General features: G+C 39.7%; 1 protein-coding gene across 2 annotated transcripts in view; it reads left to right on the plus strand.

Annotated features, from left to right (window-relative positions):
- Positions 1–3,956: 3,956 nt before the first annotated feature.
- The window catches only part of Grid2 (glutamate ionotropic receptor delta type subunit 2), a 1,564,629-nt gene continuing 1,547,175 nt past the window's right edge, over positions 3,957–21,410 (plus strand). The window contains exon 1 of one of the 2 annotated variants that reach the window (XM_060374191.1): positions 3,957–5,072. In XM_060374191.1, coding sequence (XP_060230174.1) covers positions 4,985–5,072 — 88 coding nt within the window. In that variant the 5' untranslated portion in view covers positions 3,957–4,984. The remainder of the gene's footprint in view (positions 5,073–21,410) is intronic. The other variant, XM_060374189.1, reaches the window with a different exon arrangement.

Here is a 21,410-nt window from a genome sequence, read left to right on the forward strand (position 1 = left end):
TTTAGCAAATATCGGTATAAATTCTGGGACTGAGTTTTCTTTATCCTTATTTAGAGAGGAAAACAAGAAAATGAATAAATCAGCCTCTGAAATTCCATCAACACTGAATTTCCATGATATGTTAAGTTAAAAAAAAATTCCTTTGGGCTCCTCTCTCAAGGAAAGCCATGCCTTTCCCTTCCACAGTGAACATTTCTGCATAACTTTAACTAACTCCTTTCATCACAACTAGTCATTAGCTGGCCATTTTGCTCTTTTATTTCTTCATATACTGATGGTAAGGTTGTGATTTATTTACTCTTTTATGTGGATACACACATTCACAATGCTAATGATATCATAAACATACAACTAAACATAATTATACCAAATACATTTTGGTAGTGTTATTTGGGGAGCTAACCATGCCTTAAGCTTAAAGTGAACACTTACAAATGTATTGATATTTATGTTAAAACAAAACCCTCTGTATATTGGTACATCACTGAAGCTGTTAACATTTGATGAAGGTAAGCTAATTCAGTGCTGTTTTTTTTTTAACAGAAAGAAGCTTACTTTGCAAATGAAGACACTGAAGTCTTAGATGTTTTTCAAGTGAAAATGAAAGAATGACCTAGTGCATGACTTCCCATGCTCTCACTTTCCTTCCACACAACATGCTTCTGAAGGAGCCTGCATGTGCCCTAACCCAGCAACACAAATGAATACTCTTCTGAAATTCTGCTTTTCGAAAAACAAAAACCAAAAAAAAACAGTAACAACAACTAAACCCAACCAAACAACCAAACAACCAAACAAAAACCTGATAATTTTGATCTTGAAACTGTAACTATGTCACTGATGTACATGTCACAATGATTCTTCAGTGGTGACAGTCTCAGGTTGGAAAATCCATGAATTACCCATTTTCATTCACTTCAATTCCCCGCAAAGTTAAGCGCCTGTTACGGAAATCCAGGGAATGAAGGTTGTCTGCATAAGGACGGAGGCTGCGCACAGTAGGCCAGGTGCATCTGCCATTCCTGTACGTGATGACTGATTCAAGTGAAGCAGCATTACAGAATAGAACCCATCTAAGCAGAGTCTATTACAAAACACAACCAAGCCTGGCTTGTTGGTATAGATCTGTACTTGTAGCTACTTAGGAGGCTGGTGCAGAAGGAGCATAAGTTCAAGCCCAACCTAGACAATTTACTGACAACCTGTACAACAATAAAAGAATAAGAAAAAGAATAAGCTAAAGATACAGCTATGTGATGGAGACATTTCTTAGCATGTGTCTAACATATACAAGGTCCAATTCTCGGTACATCAATAAACAATTAATTAAAAAACACACTGAGTATGCTGTTTTTACACCTGGTATTTAATATCTATTCTGCACATAGTAAATCTTTGTTTCTAGGTAACTATAATAATCTAATTTTCTAAAAAATACGATTATACTTTGTTTAAGTGTATACATTTATATTCATACAAGGCCAGTTACTTAGTCCTCAGTGGGCACAGCAGTCATTTGGACAGTGCTCCTAAATTGGAGAGCAATCGCTGATGCCATGTTTTCGTTTTGCACTGACTTTCTTGCTTTACATTTAGAAAGCTTCAACCCATGTTTGAGTGACCTCTTTTGATTGACAGCGGTTGATCATTATGTCTTGGTGGGGTTTGTGATGTGTCGCTCAAATTTTTTTTAGATGTCCAAGTATTAGAATAGTGATTCTGAACTATGACTACACGTTAGAGTTATTTACAGAAATAGGTAGCTGATACGTTGAATTCCAGGCTTTGGAGTTTCTGACTTACGTGTACTCATACCAGCTCTTTGCAGAGAAGCACAGGTATGCAACTTTAGTTTTTGTCTCCTTGATACAAACTGGAGTCACGTGGGAAGAGCGAGCCTCAGTTGAGAAAATGCCTCCAGCAGACTGGTCTGTAAACATATCTCTAGAGCATTTTCCTGATTGATGGCTGGTATGGAAGTCCTCAGCTCACTGCCTAGGGTGCCGTGTAGGCAGGAAGGTGGTCCTAGGTTCTTTAAGAGAGCAGACTCAGGAAGCCACAAAGAGCACGCCGTAAGGAGCATTATTTCATGGCCTCCAGTATATTGATTGAGTTACTGCCCTGACTTCCCTCGGCGATGGACAGGAAAGTGACATGAAGTATAAGCCATATAAATCTTTTCTTTTACATGAGTTGGTTTAGTCAATGTTTTATCTCAGAAACAGGAGGTACACAAGGTACCAGATTATTCCATAGTGAAGTTAAGATAGAAAACTACTAAATAGAGGATTTTTTGAATAATGACAACATTTTATTTATGGTACATTAAAAAGAAGCTTCTGATAGATTATTTGAACATGACTATATTTAGCTATTAGTTATTTCCAAGAACAACACCTATCAAGATAAGAATGACACAATTATTGACAGTTCCACCTACATCTTTCATTCTAAGATAAGATTTTGTTGTGTCCATCTCAAATGACCTCACAATTTCTCTTGATGGAATACACAGTGAGTCACTAGCTTTTGAAACCACCCACAGTGCTGTGTGAAAATACAACTGTTTTTAAAAATTTGTTTTCTGCAACAACATTCATGAAAGTGCATTAGAATGCTTTGAACAATAGAATGACATCAATAATAACATGAATATAATCCATACAGAAGCCATGTGTCTTCATGAGGGGAAATGAAGAGATGATGACCATTGATTGGGAAGTACAATCAGTGGTGGCTTCCTGGAAGTACTGGTTTGTTCTAGATTCAGAAAGATATGAAATTCAACAATTGGGGCTTTCTGCGAAAGTTACGTCAAAAGCACGTGTACAGGTCCTGATCATCACTGAAGAACTAAGTTCTTAGTTCACTGGTGAACTAAGTTCTAAGAAGATTTTTTTTTTTGTGATAAAAAGGAGGACTGCAGTAAGAGCACAGAAGACGGATGGAATTTTTCACATTTAAAGGTGAGGGGCTGTTTCACGCAAGACAGGTTCTTGCTCTTGAAGTGCGGAGGAGCTTGAATGGAAGGTAACTCTGTGCGATCCAGGAGGAACTGTTGATGTGAGCACCAAAAGAACAAAACACTTCCTGCAAAGTCCAGGGATGGAATTTGCAAGAAGAAGGAAGGGTAGGATGAAGCAGAGGTGAGAATGGGCAACTAAGCCAAATCACCATGATGTCAGAAAAGGGGGTCAGTGGGGGAACAGGAAAGAAGGATCACAGTCTTGGAACGTGGGTTGTGACATCCATCCTCCAGGTGACAAGATTCCCAGAAGACTACCATTGCAACTGAAACAGTATCAGAGCTGTTAATACCTGAGCTCAGCTACACACTTAGGAGTTAACGGAGCCCCCCTTCTGCAGTAAGGGTGTAAACTAGTCATCAGAAGAAGACACCAGAGCAGGGAGGGACAAGGCTTGCACAAAGTCCCTTCTCCCAGGGCTGGGAGCTTGCCTGACACTGCATCTGCAGCTTTCCCAAGGACAGGAAGGAGCTTCCCCACGGCGGTTTAACTGCACAGGTGATTAACTAAATGCAGTATTTTGACCCCCGAGACTTCTTTTTGTTTTGTTTTGTTTTGTTGACTTTAATATTAGCTATATTTTAAAATCTCAAGATTGTCCCTTTTCAAGTTCTTTCAGTATTCTGCCTTAAAAAAAGGAGAGACTGAAAAAAGAATGAAAAAAAAAAAAACCCGAAAAAAATAAATCCCAGTGTTTAAAAGGTAATTAGCACATTCTCAGCTTTTTATAACTTTATAATTGAAATCTCATTAAAAAGCTTTCTAGGTCTTCTTTTCCCTAAGTGACTAGGTGTCCCTAATTTGTTCTCAGCCAATGTGTCTAATTCCAGACGAAGACTAGAAAAAAAGTCCGATACCTGTTGGGGGATAGCAAGGTTAAATAAGTGGGGTGGCTTTTTTAGGTTGCTTTTAACCTCGAAAAAAAAAAAAATCAAGGCAGGTGGGGGACTTCACCGCCTTCTCTTTCGAGTCCTGCCTTTCTCAGTCCGGGTGAAGATTCCCAGGGAATTTAGAGCGCGGTTTTGTTTCTCCCTTGTATTGCAGATAGGGGGAGGAGGTGGTTATTAGAAGCTCTTCCTCTCTCGGTTCCCCTCTCCGCCTGACAGCACCGCTCTCTTGCGGACTTGCTTCTCCTAGGTGATCCATTTCTAGGCAACGCGGGGCTGCAGCGGAGCTCGCCGGGCTGCCGCTGGCTCCCCGCATCCCGCCGGGCGAGCGGCTCCGGAGCCTCCTGCGCCGCGGCTCCGCGCGCCGGCCTGGCCCGCGGCTCGCTCCCGGCGGACTCCCCCGCCACCGCGCCCGCGGAGCGGCTCGGGCCCGCCGCGCCAGCTCCGGCGCCCGCCTCGCGCGCAGGGGCCGTCTTCTCTGCATCCCTCTCCGCATCACCTTCAAGTTCACTTTTCCCACCCCTCCCGGAGCGGGCCTCCCCCTCCCCGCTGAAGCCGGCGGCTCGCTCGCGTCCTCCTCGGCGCCCGCGGCTCCGAGGGCTGGCCGCGAGGCGCCACGACCGCGCGCGGCCCGGGCGGAGGGGCTCGGCGGCGGGGGAGGGCGCGGGCACATCCGGCGCGGGGGTGCCCAAGTTGCGGCGGAGCCGGGACCCGCCACCGCGGCCCCCGCGCGGCCAGGGCCAGCGTCCGAGCGCCAGCCTCGCCCCCTGTCCGAGAACAGCCAAGGCTGGAGACGGTTTTTAAAAGCCCAACTGCAAACAACTCTGGCGATGCCAAAATTCCCCTCCGAGTGACAGGGCTCGGGAGGAGGCTGCCTCCGGCTGTGCTGGCTCTCGGGTCGCCTGTGCCTCCTCGGCGACTAGGAAAGGCTGCGCTCCGGCCAGAGGGATTTGGAAATTGCGGGGGAAGCTGCACCCAACTCTACCGTGACCTCAAACTCTGTGGACCGGCTACAAGATTATCTACGTAATTGGAAGCAAAGTCCTGGTCAAGGAGGATCGGCGTCGGAGGATGGAAGTTTTCCCCTTGCTCTTGTTTCTGTCCCTCTGGTGGTCTCGAACCTGGGACGTGGCGACCGCCGATTCCATCATCCACATCGGTAAGGCAGGGCTGGTGCGGCTCGCGGCGACTTTCCCTAGCGTTTCCCTGGCAAGAATCTCTGCTCCCCCACCCCTCGAGCCTCCGGCAGCTGCTGGGGTGGCCTGGGTTCGCGCCCCTGGTGCCCGCGCTCGCGCTGGCTCGGTTCTCCCGAGGCTGTGGCTGAGCCTCGCGGCGCGGAATGAGGCCGGGTGGGGAGTGCGGGCCGGGCGGTGGGGGCGCAGGCTGGCCTCTGCGCAGGAGTGTGGGGCGCGTGGAGACTCGGGGTGTGGGGAGAAGGAAGTTAGATCGACTCTACCTTCCCGGTTTTTCCCGGATGTACATTTGAGCCATTAGGGGGGAAAAAGCCGTGAGGCGGAGGGTGGGGGGTAAGGCTGGCAGTGCCATCCGCGGGGAGAGGCGGGCTGGGCCGGGGGCGCTCCCCGCGGCTCGAACAGGTGGTTTTGCATCGCGAGCGGCCGGGGCCGCTGCGGCGAGCGGTGCAGGCGCCCGGGCTCGCGGTCCTCTGCGGTTCCCGGACGCCGCGGCTGGAGAGCACGGCGGGGCACGCGCTCCCGGCTCGGGGCGTGGAGCAGGCGAAAGCCGGTGCAGGCCGCGGTGGTGGCCGGGCCGGCCGCGGCGGCCGCCGGGCGGCTCCAGGGCGAGCCCTGCGCCCCCGCTCCCCGAGGCCCCGTCGCCGGGCTCCTGGCCCCACCTATAGGCGAGCCGAGCAGCCGGGCCGCGTGGCGGGAGCGGCGGGCTCGAGTCATTATCATGCAGGGTGCCCGCGGCCAAGGGCTCCAACTCTTCTCACTTGCTAATCCCCGGGAGCTGAGTGGAGACAGGCTTTTGCAGCCTTTTCAGTGCTAATGTGATATTTTCCTCTTCGAAATTCCCCTCCTGGGCAAGCAAGGTTCCTCCAGCTGGGCTGCACTGAGACCCCACTGAGAGAAAAAAAAAAATTTTTTTTCTTTTCATTTTTTGGTGTACAGGACTTTTATCGGTACAATCTGTTTTGCAAATCCAGGCGACAGATGGGCCATAGCTTCTTTGCCCTTCCACCGTGACACACACACACACACACACACACACACACACACACACACCTGGCAGGTGATACAGCTGCAGGTGGCAGTTCCTCCCAAGCTAGGGGCTTCTGCCTGTGTTCTTGCCTGTGGTGGACACGTCCTCAGCTCCAGGGGGCTCCCTCTTTTAGTATTATAGGCTATCTCTGTAAACATGTCAGCCATTCTCTATCATTTCTATCAATGGGACTGTATGTCTCTGTGCTAGGGGTAATGAGGTCACAATTCAGAAAGCCTTACCCTTGTGCATTAAGAAAATGAAGCATTAGATAGCTGGCCTTCTGGATCCCAGCTTGCCTGGGGGTTTACAGTGCCTGTAGGTCCAGAACTTTTCAGGGAGGAATTATGGTCTCACTGAGAGGTTCAGTGACACACGGATAGAGTTAGAAATGAACCAGGCATGAATTTATGTCCAGTTGTAAGTAACAAGGGCAAGATTGTGTGTGTGTGTGGGGTGATCAGCATACCGTTCTCTATGCTAATTTGATGATTGGGGGGTTCTGGATTATGCTTGTCACTCCCCGTGGGGGGGGGGGTTGTAGCCAAGTGTTATTCTATTGCTTGCTCTATGCTCTACATGTATTTGTAAATACACAAACACATATGTGTGTATGTGTACATCTTAGCATTCTTTATGAGAGTAGTACTATTTTACAACCCAGTCTGGGCATTTGGTTCAGAATAGAAGATGACTGTTGTCTGTCAAAGTGAAATGGTTTCCTTGTTTATAACTATAGTCGTAAAAAGTAACCGTGCAGCAATTACATGCTTCTTTAGAAACCTAGCTGTGTGCATTAGCTGTCTATAACCAATGAAAATAGCTAATTCTTTCTCAATTAATTTGTCTTGAATGAAATTATTGTATAAGACAAGGGAATTGGCTTCTTTTATAGACTACTAAATATTGCAGTGAAGCTAACAGAGTTTTAAAAGCCTTATACCTCTTATAATGTACTGAAAATTGGCTAAGCTATGTGTACTTCAGAGGTTAAATGCCCCCTTTGCTGCACATTTAGCAAAAGTATGATAAATTAAAAATTGGTACATCTCTGTTAAACTTGTATGGCAGCAGTTACCATGCGCTGGGTCAGCTTGCTTACTCGGTGAGGAAAAAAATTCTCTAGGCTATTACTCTGATGAAATCATATGAGAAACACGAGTATGAGGGAGTGCATTAGCTCAGGACTAAAGGGCTGAAAATGACACCACCATGAAAGGAATATTTCACTTACAGAGATCTAAAGAGATATGCAGAAATGAAGATTTCCTCAGCCTGATGGGAAAGTGGCTGCTGTAGATCGTTCAGGCACACAGGGAAGATAAAAAGTCATTGCTCTAGTAATTTCCTTAAACATTGTATGCTTTTGATATTGAACCTTGGTATGTGTATGAAAATTCTTATCTCTCTGCCTTTACTTCATGTAGATAGTTTAGTAAAGAAAACTGCTGCGTATTAAACTTTAATATTTTTTGAATAAATTAGTTTACTATGATCATGAAATAAATTTTAATAGTTGAGCCAAGGTGTTTGAGATGAAAATACACTTATTCTACTCTAAATATATATGATATTAAAATTGCTTGAATTTTCTGTTAATCATATTTCAGAGGTATCTATTAGCTGCATGTATTTATTTGCCAAGTACATATACACACATAGAGTGCTTCATGTTGAATCACCTCCTTCACCCTGGTGAAAGAAAGGTCTTTGCCACATGAAAACTATGCAAGTTTGAATTATGCTTCTACTTTGGGCCTGTGCATTGATTGAGTAATTTCATCAGACCCACATTACTTGATTGCTTAGAAGTTTCCTAACGATCTGCATGCTGTAGGAAGAACCAAAACCTCGTGAGTGGAATGGCAATGATACGGTGTTTTATGAGGCTATTCAGAAGTCGCGCTGATTTATGTAGCCAGAAAGCTCCCAAGTCTTTGAGATTAGCCACGCTGACTGCTATTTTCCTCAAACATCAGTCGTCCCGCACTCTGTACTCCCCCAACACAACAGGAGTGTAGAATGTGCTGCTTTAATTAAGCAGGGATTAGGTGGCATTTCCAGTCAACTGCACAGTTTGAGTTTGCTTCCTATCTAATATGGAGGATCTCACGTTTTAACAGTTTAATATATGCTCATTTCTTTATCTGGTTCCTGCGCTCACAGAGCAGATTGTAAATCATCTACCCCCAGTCGCAGATCTCTGTAAGGAAACGTGCAAGGGTTGTACCCATTCATATATTACGCACATCACTCCAAAATTCTGGCTATGTTTCAGCAAAATGCCTCATGTCAACAAGTAGAGAAGAACCATTTATTCATTTTTTCCCCATAAACAGATGATACTTCATATTCCAAGATCATAATAATCAACGCTGTCATTATGAGATGCTAAGCCAGTTCACAGCGTATTTTCATTGTGAGGCTGTTCCAGGTATACAGCTGGCTTACTGAAGTGTTCAGCACATCATGAAACACTAGACAAGCAATGGGAAGCATCTGTTTTTCTTAATTTTGATCTGGGGTCTGTTTTATTAAATATAATTAAACTCATTCCCAGAAGGAATATGATAACTAAGTAAATTTTTTTTGCTAAAATAATTATTTTTTTACACATGACTTTTACTTAAACAGTCATTATGGACTCTTTGCAACATATATCCAAATTGCATATTTTCCCCCTTTACTTTTCTTATAGCAGCTGTTTGTTCCTAAACTATATATAAATAGGAATAAACTTACAGAAAGTGTCAAGACACATACTTAACTGTTGCTCTTTTCTGTATGATTAATACAGTTCTTTGAAGCACAATTCTGATGTGAATTAAATTAGGCAATGTTGTTATTAATCAACGACATCAATCGTGACATGACTAATAAACATTATAACAAGGACCTTTGCTGTCTACTCCAGATGAGATATACATCCACTAAATATCTCCTATAAATGTTCATTCAAATATGAGTAAAAATCAAAGTGATTAACATTTGACTTATCTAAAAATAGCTAGTAATTGAAATTGTTAGAAGCAATGACAGATGGATTTCATTCAGTCCTGACCTCTATGGCTTATTTTGTCATACTATAAATTTTTCTTGGTGGGACATTATGATTTCAAAACCTCCGTATTCTGTACAGAGTTTTTCTTCTTTCGTCTGCTCATATAATTGTGAACGAAGCATTCCCCTTTCTTTGCATCATCAGTTTATTTATTTTTCATTAGAGATAGCATATTACTACCAATACTTGGCATTGCTGAGTTAATAATGTTGCTTGGAAATGTATGTGCAGCTCTGGAGTTATCTTTGCCATTAGGTGTCACTGCCTTCTGAGCTGTTCCTTGTAGTCCTACATGAAAAACCATATAAAATATTTTTCAAATTCTCAGAAAAAGGGGCCACTTGGTGATGGTTGTGGTGCTGGCGGATCAGTGGCTTTTGTTTATCCCTTAGGCAGAAAAATAGGTATCAGTTTTGTTTCTCATTCTTACTTATGTGACCCTAAAACAAATCAACACCTGCTGCTTTCCAAAGGGGTTAGATTGGTAAACTCAATGATGTATATTACACAAATTTCGCATCAAAGAAGGATATTTTCTTGCGCTCATATTCTGCTGAGGAAGAGCTGGGCCAGAAGGCAGTCTGCTGTGTGATGGGCAGTGTCAGTACAAGCAGACAGCAGGAAATGGAGCCATTTGTCAGTTCTTACTGGAGTGGTTCTTCTCACCTCTCTGGAAACCCTGTGGCTGCAACCTGATGGGTGTTCATGAGAAAATGCATATAAACAGAGCTGTGAAGGATACTTATGTATACACAAATATAGATACATATAGACAAGATGTACATAATTCATGATCACCCATATTTTCATGTAATTTTGCCTGTTTAGTGTGAAATTTCATGTATCATGTGTGTATCATGTGAGTCCTAACACAAGCATACCTTCAGCACTGACAGCCCTAGTAAGACCACTGGCTTGTGGAGCTTTCAAGTCAATGTTGAAATAAGCTCAGAATATTATGTTGCTATAACATCAGAATAATGGGAGAAGTAATGTAAAATCAATATCAATAAAATAATTTAAACATTGCAATCACATATTTATTGAGAATGTGACCTTTTAAATGAAAACTTTGTGTTATTCTTTTATACTTTGTCCAATGCCAGTACTAATAATTAATATTTTATTATATGAAATACTGAAGTATAAATGTCTGAAGTAAAATTAGGTAAACAGACAATAAGAAGTATATTAGGATAATTTTAAGATTGCTTATTAAGGATATTTGTGGGTTCTTGTCATTTAAAAGAATGAATTTTTGCTTCTGATAGTAGATAAAAATTACAAGTGAACACAGATGATGGATTTAAGATATAATAAATAAGTATCTGGATTTACAATCGAATTGATTTTAAAAGAAAGTATTAATTTTATAAACAGTTAATTGAGTAATAATGAATATTTATTTAATTCTTTGCGTCTCTGTTATAAACTATAAACTCAAGCAATTTATGCTCTAAAAGTATGTGAGCAAAAATATTTCTGTATTCAAAGACTGTCAAAAAGGAATTTGTGGAAGAGACATTCAAATATGAAACATAGAGTTATAGTTAATAGCAAGTTTTAGGGTAAACATAAAAAATAAAAGTGGAAATATAAAACATAAATGAAACCGTAATCGTTCTACTGAGGAACCAGATGGCTTTAGCGTACAAAGAATTAATGGCTAATACATTCACTAATCAGATTTGCTAGGGCTTCATTATCAGTTGGCATGAGACAGGTTTGCTTTACTGTTGCAGATTTTGTTTGTAATTTGATTGGCATCTCCACTAGGGCATCACACACAGTGTCCCTGATGGTATGCCACACCTAGGAGCACACTCACCAGGACTGACTTCAGGGGAAGCAGTCATGCTTTAACCAGCCAGTCTACACTGCCTGCCTAACGGGGGGATTTACAGTGCTCTGCTAATGGAAGGGCAAGAGTGATGCCATTCACGGGTGTAGCATGTAAAGAAGCAGGAAATTTAACGTTCTTCTTGTTCCTGGCCTTCCTACTAGCACACACCTGCTGTCCATCAAGGAGCTTCAACGTGTAGCTGCCCTGGTTGGCTCCCTGGGAGCTTCCTTAGTGGATGGAAGCAAAGTCAAAGGGTCCCAAGCTGAGCATCTGAACTGGATGTGAATCACTCCAGTTAGTTATCCTAGTAATACATATTCGCAGTCATAAAAATCAAGTTATTAACGTTATTAAAATGGTATAGCATTTTCTTTCATTCAACAGTGATTCAAACAAAGTATCCTTTAAAATAAATACTATTATTTATTGTTATAAGTCTCTGGCTTTGCCTACGTGATTTTAAGTGAGATCCTTGCTTCATTAGCAAATCATTTATAATTCTAGTAGTTAATATTCACAGAATGACAGGATAATAAAGACATTTCTCCCAACATATAAGAATCTGTCATTCAAAGAACCTTTTTAACATTTGTTGTAATTTTTGATAATTTCATACTTGAGTACTATATTTATAGAAATTCTACCCACAGTTTCTCCCCTCCAGCTTTAAACATATTGTTAGCCTCCAGCCCCTCTTAACTTCATGACCTATTACTCTATCTTATTACATATGTGTATGTGTATATAAATGCATACTGTTGAGTGCCTTTAGTGTTTTCTCCTACCTATAAACCACAATAGTAGCATGGCACTTTTATATTGGGGGTAACCAACAGCCATGCAATTGAACGTAAGACCTGCTCAGTGTGAGGGAATTCATGCCTGGTACCATAAACTACCCATGGCTGGTGAGTTCATGAACCTTAGAGGAGGACCTACTACTCCTCCATCCCTACGTCAGTATAATTGCCAGCTGCCTTCTAAATGACTCTCTAGGGTCCAAGAATTAAAATACTGAGCAAGCTATCCTTTTCAAAATGACTTATTTTCAGCTTTATAGGGAGATTACTCGAGAAAATGGAGATAACCTAATATTGTAATAAACACTACTAAGTCACCTGAAAGGTGACTCAGCATTCTATTTTTTGTAGGATGGCATGGTAATAACACCAAGGAGATAAAATACTTGATTCAAAAGGCAGGGGGCATATCAAAATATGGTGCAGAATTTTAGGCAGAGACTATTGCAAGGACAATGACTGTGAGACAAGACACTAGGAGTTATTTTAATTTGTAAAGGGACATTTTGAAAGCCACTTTGAGCATAGTTTAATGAGCAAAGTGGGAAGTAGAAGGAAATAAAATCTGACCTACAACTAAAACAAATTCAAGAGAGACTTATGTCTTATGGTACGGTTCTAAGGTTTTAAAACCACCTCTGGTTGTGAGTACTATGAGGAGTAGAACTGCAGTTTGGCCACTGTTACTTTAGTTTCATTGGTTGCTGAAGGAGAAGAGGTGTCATTGTGTTGAGGGCAATTAGAGAGGCTTCCAAAGTATTTCATATGGGCAAGAATCTGGTGTGTTACTATGAACGAAAAAAGGAAAAATGAGGGAAGTGGGCAATTGTTATGTTGGACCTCAAGTTCAAGACTGTAATCTATTTTGGTTTTATGTGTCTATACATTATAGGAAAATTTAGAACTTGTAATTGTATCAGAGTGGGGAAGATGGGTGAGGTTGCAAAGCTGTAAGACAAGGTTCTTGCAGAATGGAGAGGTGAGGAGGGGTAGGGAACCCAAGAAGAGAGACAGATATGTGCCCTGTGAAACAGAAGGGAAGCCAGGATCAGGTAATATTCTGGAAGGAAAACAAGGACAGTATTCCCTAGAAGAGAAATTGAGATTCTGTAAAGTTGAATGTATAAACAATGATTTTATAATACTCCATGCCACAGATGAACTTTAAGAAAACTGTGTCCAGTGAGCAAGAAGTGACTTATGTTTTATACAACACAAGCTGAAAACACTTAAAAAAAAAAAAGGATACCTTGAGACTTTAGGGTTCAGGGAGTCTTAGACAAGAAAGGAGAAGAAGAGAGAGGTGGCCGGAAATCCAGGGTAGGGTTGCGTTTAAAACCTGGTGTTGTTCACACATAGGAGCTCTCATAGAGCTTGCACTAAGAAGAATCCTAAGACACTTATAGAGTTTAGGAATACAATATCTTACTTTTTTCCAAATTTATTTGCTTCCTGGAGTTTACGTTTGAATAGTAAAATAATCTTTTTTGTTTTTAATTGTAATCATAGAGCAAGGAATACTGGGCTAAGAATATTGTAACTGCTCTGAGTGAGAAAGTTCCTTGTAGTTCTGAAACAGGTGATATGTATTATTCTGCTTATTTGCTTCATTTAGTTTTCCAGATCATCATTAATGTTTACTTGAAATTTCTTACCTGAAATTATGAGTGGATTACAATTTAAACATCTATTTTACAAATAGAATAACTATTTACTTCTGAGGTGCTTTATTAATTTTTATGAATATATAATATTCCAAACTAATGAATGATAATAAAATAGAATGCTATGCTTTTAATAGTAGACACATTTGAACTGATTATAAACTTTTAAAATAAATTCAGACATGCATTTGATTTGCTTAAAATCACTTGGTAACATTTCATTCAGAAAAGAGAATGTAATTATTGTATAGCACAATATTTTTCATTGCAGTACAGAAATTCGTGTTATGTTAATTTTCAGTGACATATTTAAACATTTCCTTTTATGGATCTTTCACTTCTATTTGTGCTATAGCACAGCTGACAGCTTTTCAGTCACAGGTGAAAATGAGGAAAGGAAATGTTCTAAATTCTCTAAGCTTAGAAATCTTTTGAAAGTGAATCTTAATGCGTTCATAAGTCTATTAATATGCCAACAAATTGTGTATATCACATTAGAGTTGTACTTCAGATAGTATCTATATTGAAATAGGACTTTCATTATTCTTCTGTGTTCTTCTCTAGTGCTATATCCTCTATAAAACTTCTCTGTGAGAATAATGTATCACATGGGTGTCTCTACTTGGCCATATGCATCAATTGATAAATAGGAGATACTTGAATAGTTGGCATATCAAAGTCTGTAGTTTAGAATCTGAGAAAAACAGCAAAAAGGCTAATTGTGTTATGGCTGTAGAAAATATTGGAATTTAGAAGATGAAAATGTATTTGTAGCTTAGTAGTCCAAGACTTCTTGGGATGGTAAACTCATTTTATGATTTTTTTGAGGCAGATTTACACCTAAACTTAGTTGGAATGAGTACCTAAAATTGATGAAGTACTTAGCCTACTTACTATCAACATCATTAAAATGCCATACACTATTGGCAGTACATTTCAGATTGGCAGACTGTTCTTAAAAGCAAAGGACCAGGTAGTATGTTAGAAGCTGAAGAGACAAGTGAACTCCTGCAGGTGTTCTTTTGCATGAGTTTAGGGTGAACTAAAATGAGAAGCTGATTCATTTGCAGAAAATCCCTGGCAAGTTATTAGCATACAAACTTGTATGAATGGTCCTATGACAATCACTGTGTAGCTGGTGAGTTACTCTTGAATGGAGTAATACAAGCATGGCAAGTTGCTTTTGAGATAGAGTGGTAACTCAGCACAGACCAAAGTAAGTGCAGCTGCATGAGACCATTAGATCATTTTCTGAACATGATTACTTTTCAGTATGGGGCCCTGTATTAGTGTTGATTATATCTCATGACCAGACTTGACTGATATTTCTCCTCTGTCATCTGCTACTATACCTCGTGAGTTTAAAACATTATTTTAAATACATGTAATTGTTCAAATGAAAAAATTATGGTCTATATTCTCATGCTACATTTCCAGTAAATATACTGAGTCACTTATAAATTTAACATAGGACGTTTAGCAGTCAGGCTCAGCAAATGTTTATTTTGACCTATAATACCTAAATAGTTAGGATTTAATGTCTTATTTCATCATCTAGGTGACCTGTGCCTCTTATCCTTGAAGAATATTAGATACACCTGCCTCCTTAGAGCATAGTTTAATATTAGTAAACTGAAGTAAGAGCTATTTAAGTTTCCCAGTTGGATGACTGCAGTCCACTACAGCATGGGAAATTGTGGTAACTCAATAAATGTCCTGTTGCTAGAATCCTGACAGTGCCATAAGCCAAATATATTTTTCAGAAAAAAGTAGCTTATAAATAGGATGAGGAGTTTATCCTTTACAGATAGTCTTCGTTTATAATAGAAATCTCTTTACTCAGCTTTCTGATGGTTAATCCTTCACCTCACTGTAGCTATAGGCTGCCAAATAAATATAATCATGTCAAAGCTAGAACCAGTGCAGAATGTCAACAATTTATTTGCCTCTTTTTCTTTTATCACACCATGGATGTCAGTAGTTGTGTTATTAAATTATGGAACAGTGCAGAATGTCTAGTGGTTCTAGAATAAGTGAAAGCAGTGGGATCTTGTGTAAATTTAATGTCACGTATCATCTATGTAGTATCTTGTCGATATACGTAAATTGAAATTCATTTTCTCTTATGTTGAAGTTAATATTGCATATTAAAATAATACAAAAGTCAGTCATCCAACCGATCTGTACTTTCCTCTATACTCCAGGAAAGGAAGGAAGAAGTTTACCTCACAGCAAAATAAAACAATACTTCTTTGCAAGAGTCATGGAATCTTATTAGGAAACACGGATATTAACCTTCAACCATGTAACTGAAATTGAGAACAAAGCAAACACTGAAAATGGATAGAAACAAATAATAAGAAGTAGCTGTCCAATGCATAATTTTCTCCACAAATGTTTTATTGTTGTTGTTAATAAACAATTAATAAATAGCAAACTGCTTTGATTGTTTTTCTATTTCCTGCCCACCCTTCAGTAGCAATGTTAATGAGCAACAGAATAGCCAAAAGCTAGGAACAAGGAAGAAAGAATTTTTAGAGTCTCTAAACCGGAAAATCGCCCCTTGAATGCCCCTAGGCATAAGCTTGCTGAGTAGCAACGTCTTTATTTTACCCAAATATTACCCAATTTCTGAAGATAGAATATGCTATTGACTTGGGTGTTGACCAAAATTTCTAGACCACCAGAGAGGAACTCTGTGCCCTACAAAGACTGGAAGCTGATCAAGAATATTGTTTGGAAAATCTAGTTCCTAGGGTACAGCTCCTGACACTCAGGGCTTGTGATTAGCTCATTTCCCAGGATCATGCCTCTGACTGGTGATTTTTAAAAAGGAAAACTATAGAATTCAACTATAGTTTTAAAAGTAGTTTATGTCATTCTTTATGAACTATGTTGGCTTCACACTGCTGTCACTATCCATTGTTTACTGAGCTCTTCAATGTACATTCCCACTTGACTGCCAGATAATGCTAGGTACCAGAAGACCATGAGGAAGAGTTGAAAACTCTCAGTTGAGAAGGAACTGTGAAATATACCTACATGGTAAAGGCAAAACTTAAGTTTTTGGTGAGTGAGAGAAAGAAGAGGGGCCATGGAAGGTGATCAAGGAGAAGTAATAGCTTCACTGGAGATATCTGTTTCTATATTTTCTGATGTGATGACTTAAACTGGCTAAGAACTAGCTGTCTTCCTGCTGTCTTCTCCAAAGTGTGGGGTTACAGTGCTTGACGCCACACCTGGCTCCGATGAAAATTCGTTCATTAAGTTAGTTTGTTGTAGACTTTACTTTTAAGTTTTCTAGACAAATATTGTGTGTAATGGTTTATCCCTAGTGGTCTCTTCTTTCAGATAAACTGCCAGTTCAGTGTATCCCTACCTTGATAGAGAATGAGGTGGTTTTTTGTTTTGTTTTGTTTTGCTGTTAGACTCATGCTTTAGCCTCCTGTGGAGGACAAGTGCTTATAGTTTGCCAAGATCATCTATTTGACAAATTCAGACATGATACTCTTTAGAATATTTAACAAACCAAAACAATTTTTTTTCTTTCTTTTTGTCATCTATGGCATTTGTTACTTTTGGTATTTGTATTTTCATAGATGTTTGTGTGAACTGGAAAATAAAATGACATATATAAAGAAAATGACAGTATGAGAGTTGTAACTTGGAATGTTTAATGCTTTTAATAGTTCTGAATGATTATTTCAAAGTTGTAATGCACAGTGTGCAATTTTACAGCTAAAATTATCATGCCATATCATGCCATACAGCTATATCATGCCACATAGATCACTGTGCATTTGAGTCTGCTTTAGCTTCCTGAAGAGTTGAAATGGCAGTATACACCACTATTTTAACTGACCTAATATATAGTACCTAACAAATATTATACTAACATTATCTCTTCCTTGCTTACCCTGTGTTAAAAATTACATATAGGTTGTGTCACTATTGTTGATGAACAAGCTTAAAGTTTGACATTTTCTCCTTTAAATAATTGTTGTTCTTGGCTTATAATAACTAATAAATGAGCCTAATCTACCCACTTAATATTTTATAATTAAGTGCTCTCAGAATAAATAAATAAATTAAATAAATAAATAAAGGGGTTGGCAAAATTACACTAGAAGCAGCCATGTCAGCCAGGACTGTTGTCAAGATTAGTAGGGAGTTCAGGAAAGCCACCACGCAGACAGAGTAGAGGATCCAGAAATGAGCCTTGTGGTACATTGGTTCACTTCCTTTTTTAATTTTAATTTATTCATTTTACATCCTGGTTGTGGCCCCCTCACTCCTCTCCTCCTGTCCTGCCCTCCCTCCTCGTTCCCCCTTTCTCCCTCCCCACTCCTCAGAGAAGTGGAACACATCCTCTTCCCTTGTGGCTTGGCTAGGTAGCCTTGCAAGAGGAAAGTGATGGAAAAGCAGGCAACAGAGTCCCTGTCAGAGTCAACCCCCATTTTCCTTACTGGGAAACCCACATGAAGACGGAGCTGGTTCTTCCTATTTCTTTGCTGTTTACATTGTATATTCATTGCTTCTCTGTCTATCCAATGCATAACAAATATGACTAGCATGCAAGAACACACAATATAGGAACGTAGGAAGCAATATTCATTATTCTTTCCATGTTTCAGAACTAGACACTGATGTTTGTGAAGTATTCCACTAACCCTTAGAAACCTGTGCTTGTGCTACAACCTTATTATCTTAATTTTAAGAACAGTAAAAGTGGCTCCCATCTGAACTGGTACAATTTGGGAATGAAAAACTACGGTTTCTTTAAGCAGGATCATTGAATTTTAAAATGTGTTGTAAATATGGTATGAAATATTGAAGTGCTCTCCATGTCTCGTCTTTTCAAGTTTCACAGGTTAATCCTTAGATCAGGGTTGGATAGTTTTGCCAGTTTACTATTAATTTTCTTTTCTTTAGTATAGTGTATTCAACTTACAACTATACCTCAAATGGTAATAAGCCAAGCTTTTATCTTATGGAATAAAAACAATAGCACTTATGTTATCTAATAGCTGATGGGATAAATGAAACTCAGGTCCTCATGGTCATGGAGAACACGGACAATGTGGAGGCCCTGGCCCTATCCATAAAGTTAGGAAGTAGGAACAAACAGAATCAGGAAGTAATTCTAATTGGAAGAAACACACAGAATGGTAGATGTAACAAGAGAAGAAACTGGAAGCTAGGCAGAACCTAGAGGACACTAATTAAGAGAAGCTTGGTTTTGTCTTCAAGGTCTTTTCTTGTTATAATGTGGTGAATATATGGGACCAATGTAAAGGCATTGGCAACCACAGATGTAAATGGAAAGAATTTGTGTAGGAAATGTGCAGAGAAGTTCAGCATCATGGAGAAGGGCAGGCCTGAGTGGCAGGGCAGTTGTTGCCTTTTGTGGAGTTCATTCTTGAAGTCAGCATGACATGGCATACCTTTGAAGCGTCATATAATAGAGAACAGCACACTGGCCACTCCTGTCCCTGCTTCAGCTGGAGCAGGAAGAGCAGCCTTTCCTGTGGCCCGTCCTACTTTAACTGAAAGATAATTGCTTTCTAGTTTTCTTCCTTTATCTATGATGTATTTTAACAGTATTATTTCCTATCTCAAATGGATCCATTTAAAGCCTCAGTGTGCTTCGTATATTTAGAAGATATCACTTCTAGTTGTGTGATACATTTGTTAAAAAATTATTCTAAGTAATGTTACTGAACTTTCAGAATTTTTATTTAATTTTAATTTTAATGTTTTTTAAAGTCAAAGACTGGTACCAATATTAAAAATTTACTGGTGCTATTTTATTTGATTTGTATTTTAAATGAACACAACATCTTAAAGCAGAATACTCTTCATCAGAATTTTCTGTTCCTAAAGGTATAATGGAAAAGATAATCATTTAAACTTCTTGTTTGTTAATTTAATGGATAATTCTATCCATTATTTCTTTTGGCAAATGTATTTTGTTTTTAAGAGTTAGTAAATTATATGAAAATATAAAATATTTCCACAAAATTTGTATACTTTATCAACACTATATATTGCAACAAAAGTCTTTCTCAGAAGGAAACGCTTCACTCCACTAAACATAAGATAAGAGTGGAGAGGTGCCTGAAGAGTGATAGGATCTTCTTAGAACTATAACACAATACACGGTGGGGAGTCAGGCCTTGTTTCTTTCATATGCCACTGTACCTTCAGAGGGGACAGTCAATACTGGGTTATAAGAACAGCCAGGGAACAATTCTCTGCCTTTGGGAGAACTCAGGCTGAGCTGAGGAAGGGGTGTCAGCTGTGCTTAGAGTCTTTGTAACCTGTTTTAAAACTATGTATAGTCAGTACTTGATACAGCGGAGTGGTTAGCCATGATCTATATTGGTGATTGTTCTGTTCTCAGCCTGTATCCCTAGCTCTCTAGTTGATTTTAGAATTTAGATGGAGACTTTCTAAGTCATCAATTTCATAACCTTTAAAGCTTGCTAATTTTCCAAAATACAAGATGATATTTTATTTCTTAAGTAGAGTTACATAGAGTAGAAACAAAAACAAACAGTGGATTTGATGTCAGGTTACACAGTCAAATCCTGCTTTGGTCAATTTAACATCTCTTAGCTGTACAGTTTACAAAGTTTTAAGTTTACAGACATTTATATCATGCCCATCTGATTGGTTATAAGGGCAAACAGCAGTACAATTGGAAATATAGGCTTATAGACTTTGAACGCAGTGTTCATGACACAGGAGGCTGCCTTTGAAATGTAGGGGTCTGACTACTCAAGGGCATGGGCGTCTGAGGCCAAAGAGTGTGCTGTGTTTAGCCCACTCCTACAGTCGTGACAGCTTTCCTGCTCCACGGAAGTAAAAATCCCTGACTGTAAAGTCAGCTCTTTCTTCAAATATAGTTCTCTTGAAACTTGTATAAAAGAGAAGGCTAAAATCTATGTAGTAGCACCTATTCCAGTCATTACTAACTGCCTCCATAACCACAATCACCCTTATCATCCAGCACAGGGCCCTCAAGAGTTAAGACACAATATGAAGATTTTTGCTGTGGCAACAGAGACAAGCTGGAACTGACTGGGGGCACCTGGGAGGAGGTGGGAGGTGGCAGCAGCACAGTGTAGAGGTACTCCACAAGTAGGGGGCACTTGTGGCTGGGGTTCTGCTGGAACCTTCTTGGTGTAGACTCTTACAGTAGCCAGTGATGATCTCTGAGAAACAGTTTTCCTTCCTCTCACTTAACTCTTCTGTACTGACTTAACTGAAGGTTTAATGTTCATTTTGTTTTTACTTAGGTTGAGGTGTTTTTATTTTCCAGTTTTCACAGATAATAAAAATATGAAAAAATATAAGTTGTCTCCTATCATATATTTATATATAATATTTACGTGTGTATAAACACACACATACACTTACACACACACACACACACACACACACACACACACACATATACATCAGTGAGAAAGTATTGCCTGCTAGGAGTGCTCTAGTCACTTCAGGGCAGCCATTTTCTATGTGTGATACTGGACTTAGCTCCTGGCAGAATTAGTTAAACACTGCCGGTCACGTCAGATGTCACTTCATCTCAGATGCCATACACAGAAGGATATAGAAAGAAACTGTCTCAAAGAAACAGCAATGTAGGTTAGACTTAACTTAGTTTGAGTCCTAAGAGGAGGAGAAATTAAATATTAAGGTATTAAGCCAATACTTGAGCGTTGAAAAACATTTCTTTGAGAATTCTATCATATATTACCAATTACTAAAAGTTTGAGGATAGGCTTAACCTATCCTCAAACTTTTAGTAATTTACTAAAGTTTTGTAAGTTCATATTAAATTTTGTTATAGGAGATAAATGTAAGTGTTGTTTTTTTTGGTTTTAAGTTTATGTTTCTGTAG

This window comes from Meriones unguiculatus, chromosome 21, assembly GCF_030254825.1.
Source record: "Meriones unguiculatus strain TT.TT164.6M chromosome 21, Bangor_MerUng_6.1, whole genome shotgun sequence".
Lineage (NCBI taxonomy): Eukaryota > Metazoa > Chordata > Mammalia > Rodentia > Muridae > Meriones > Meriones unguiculatus.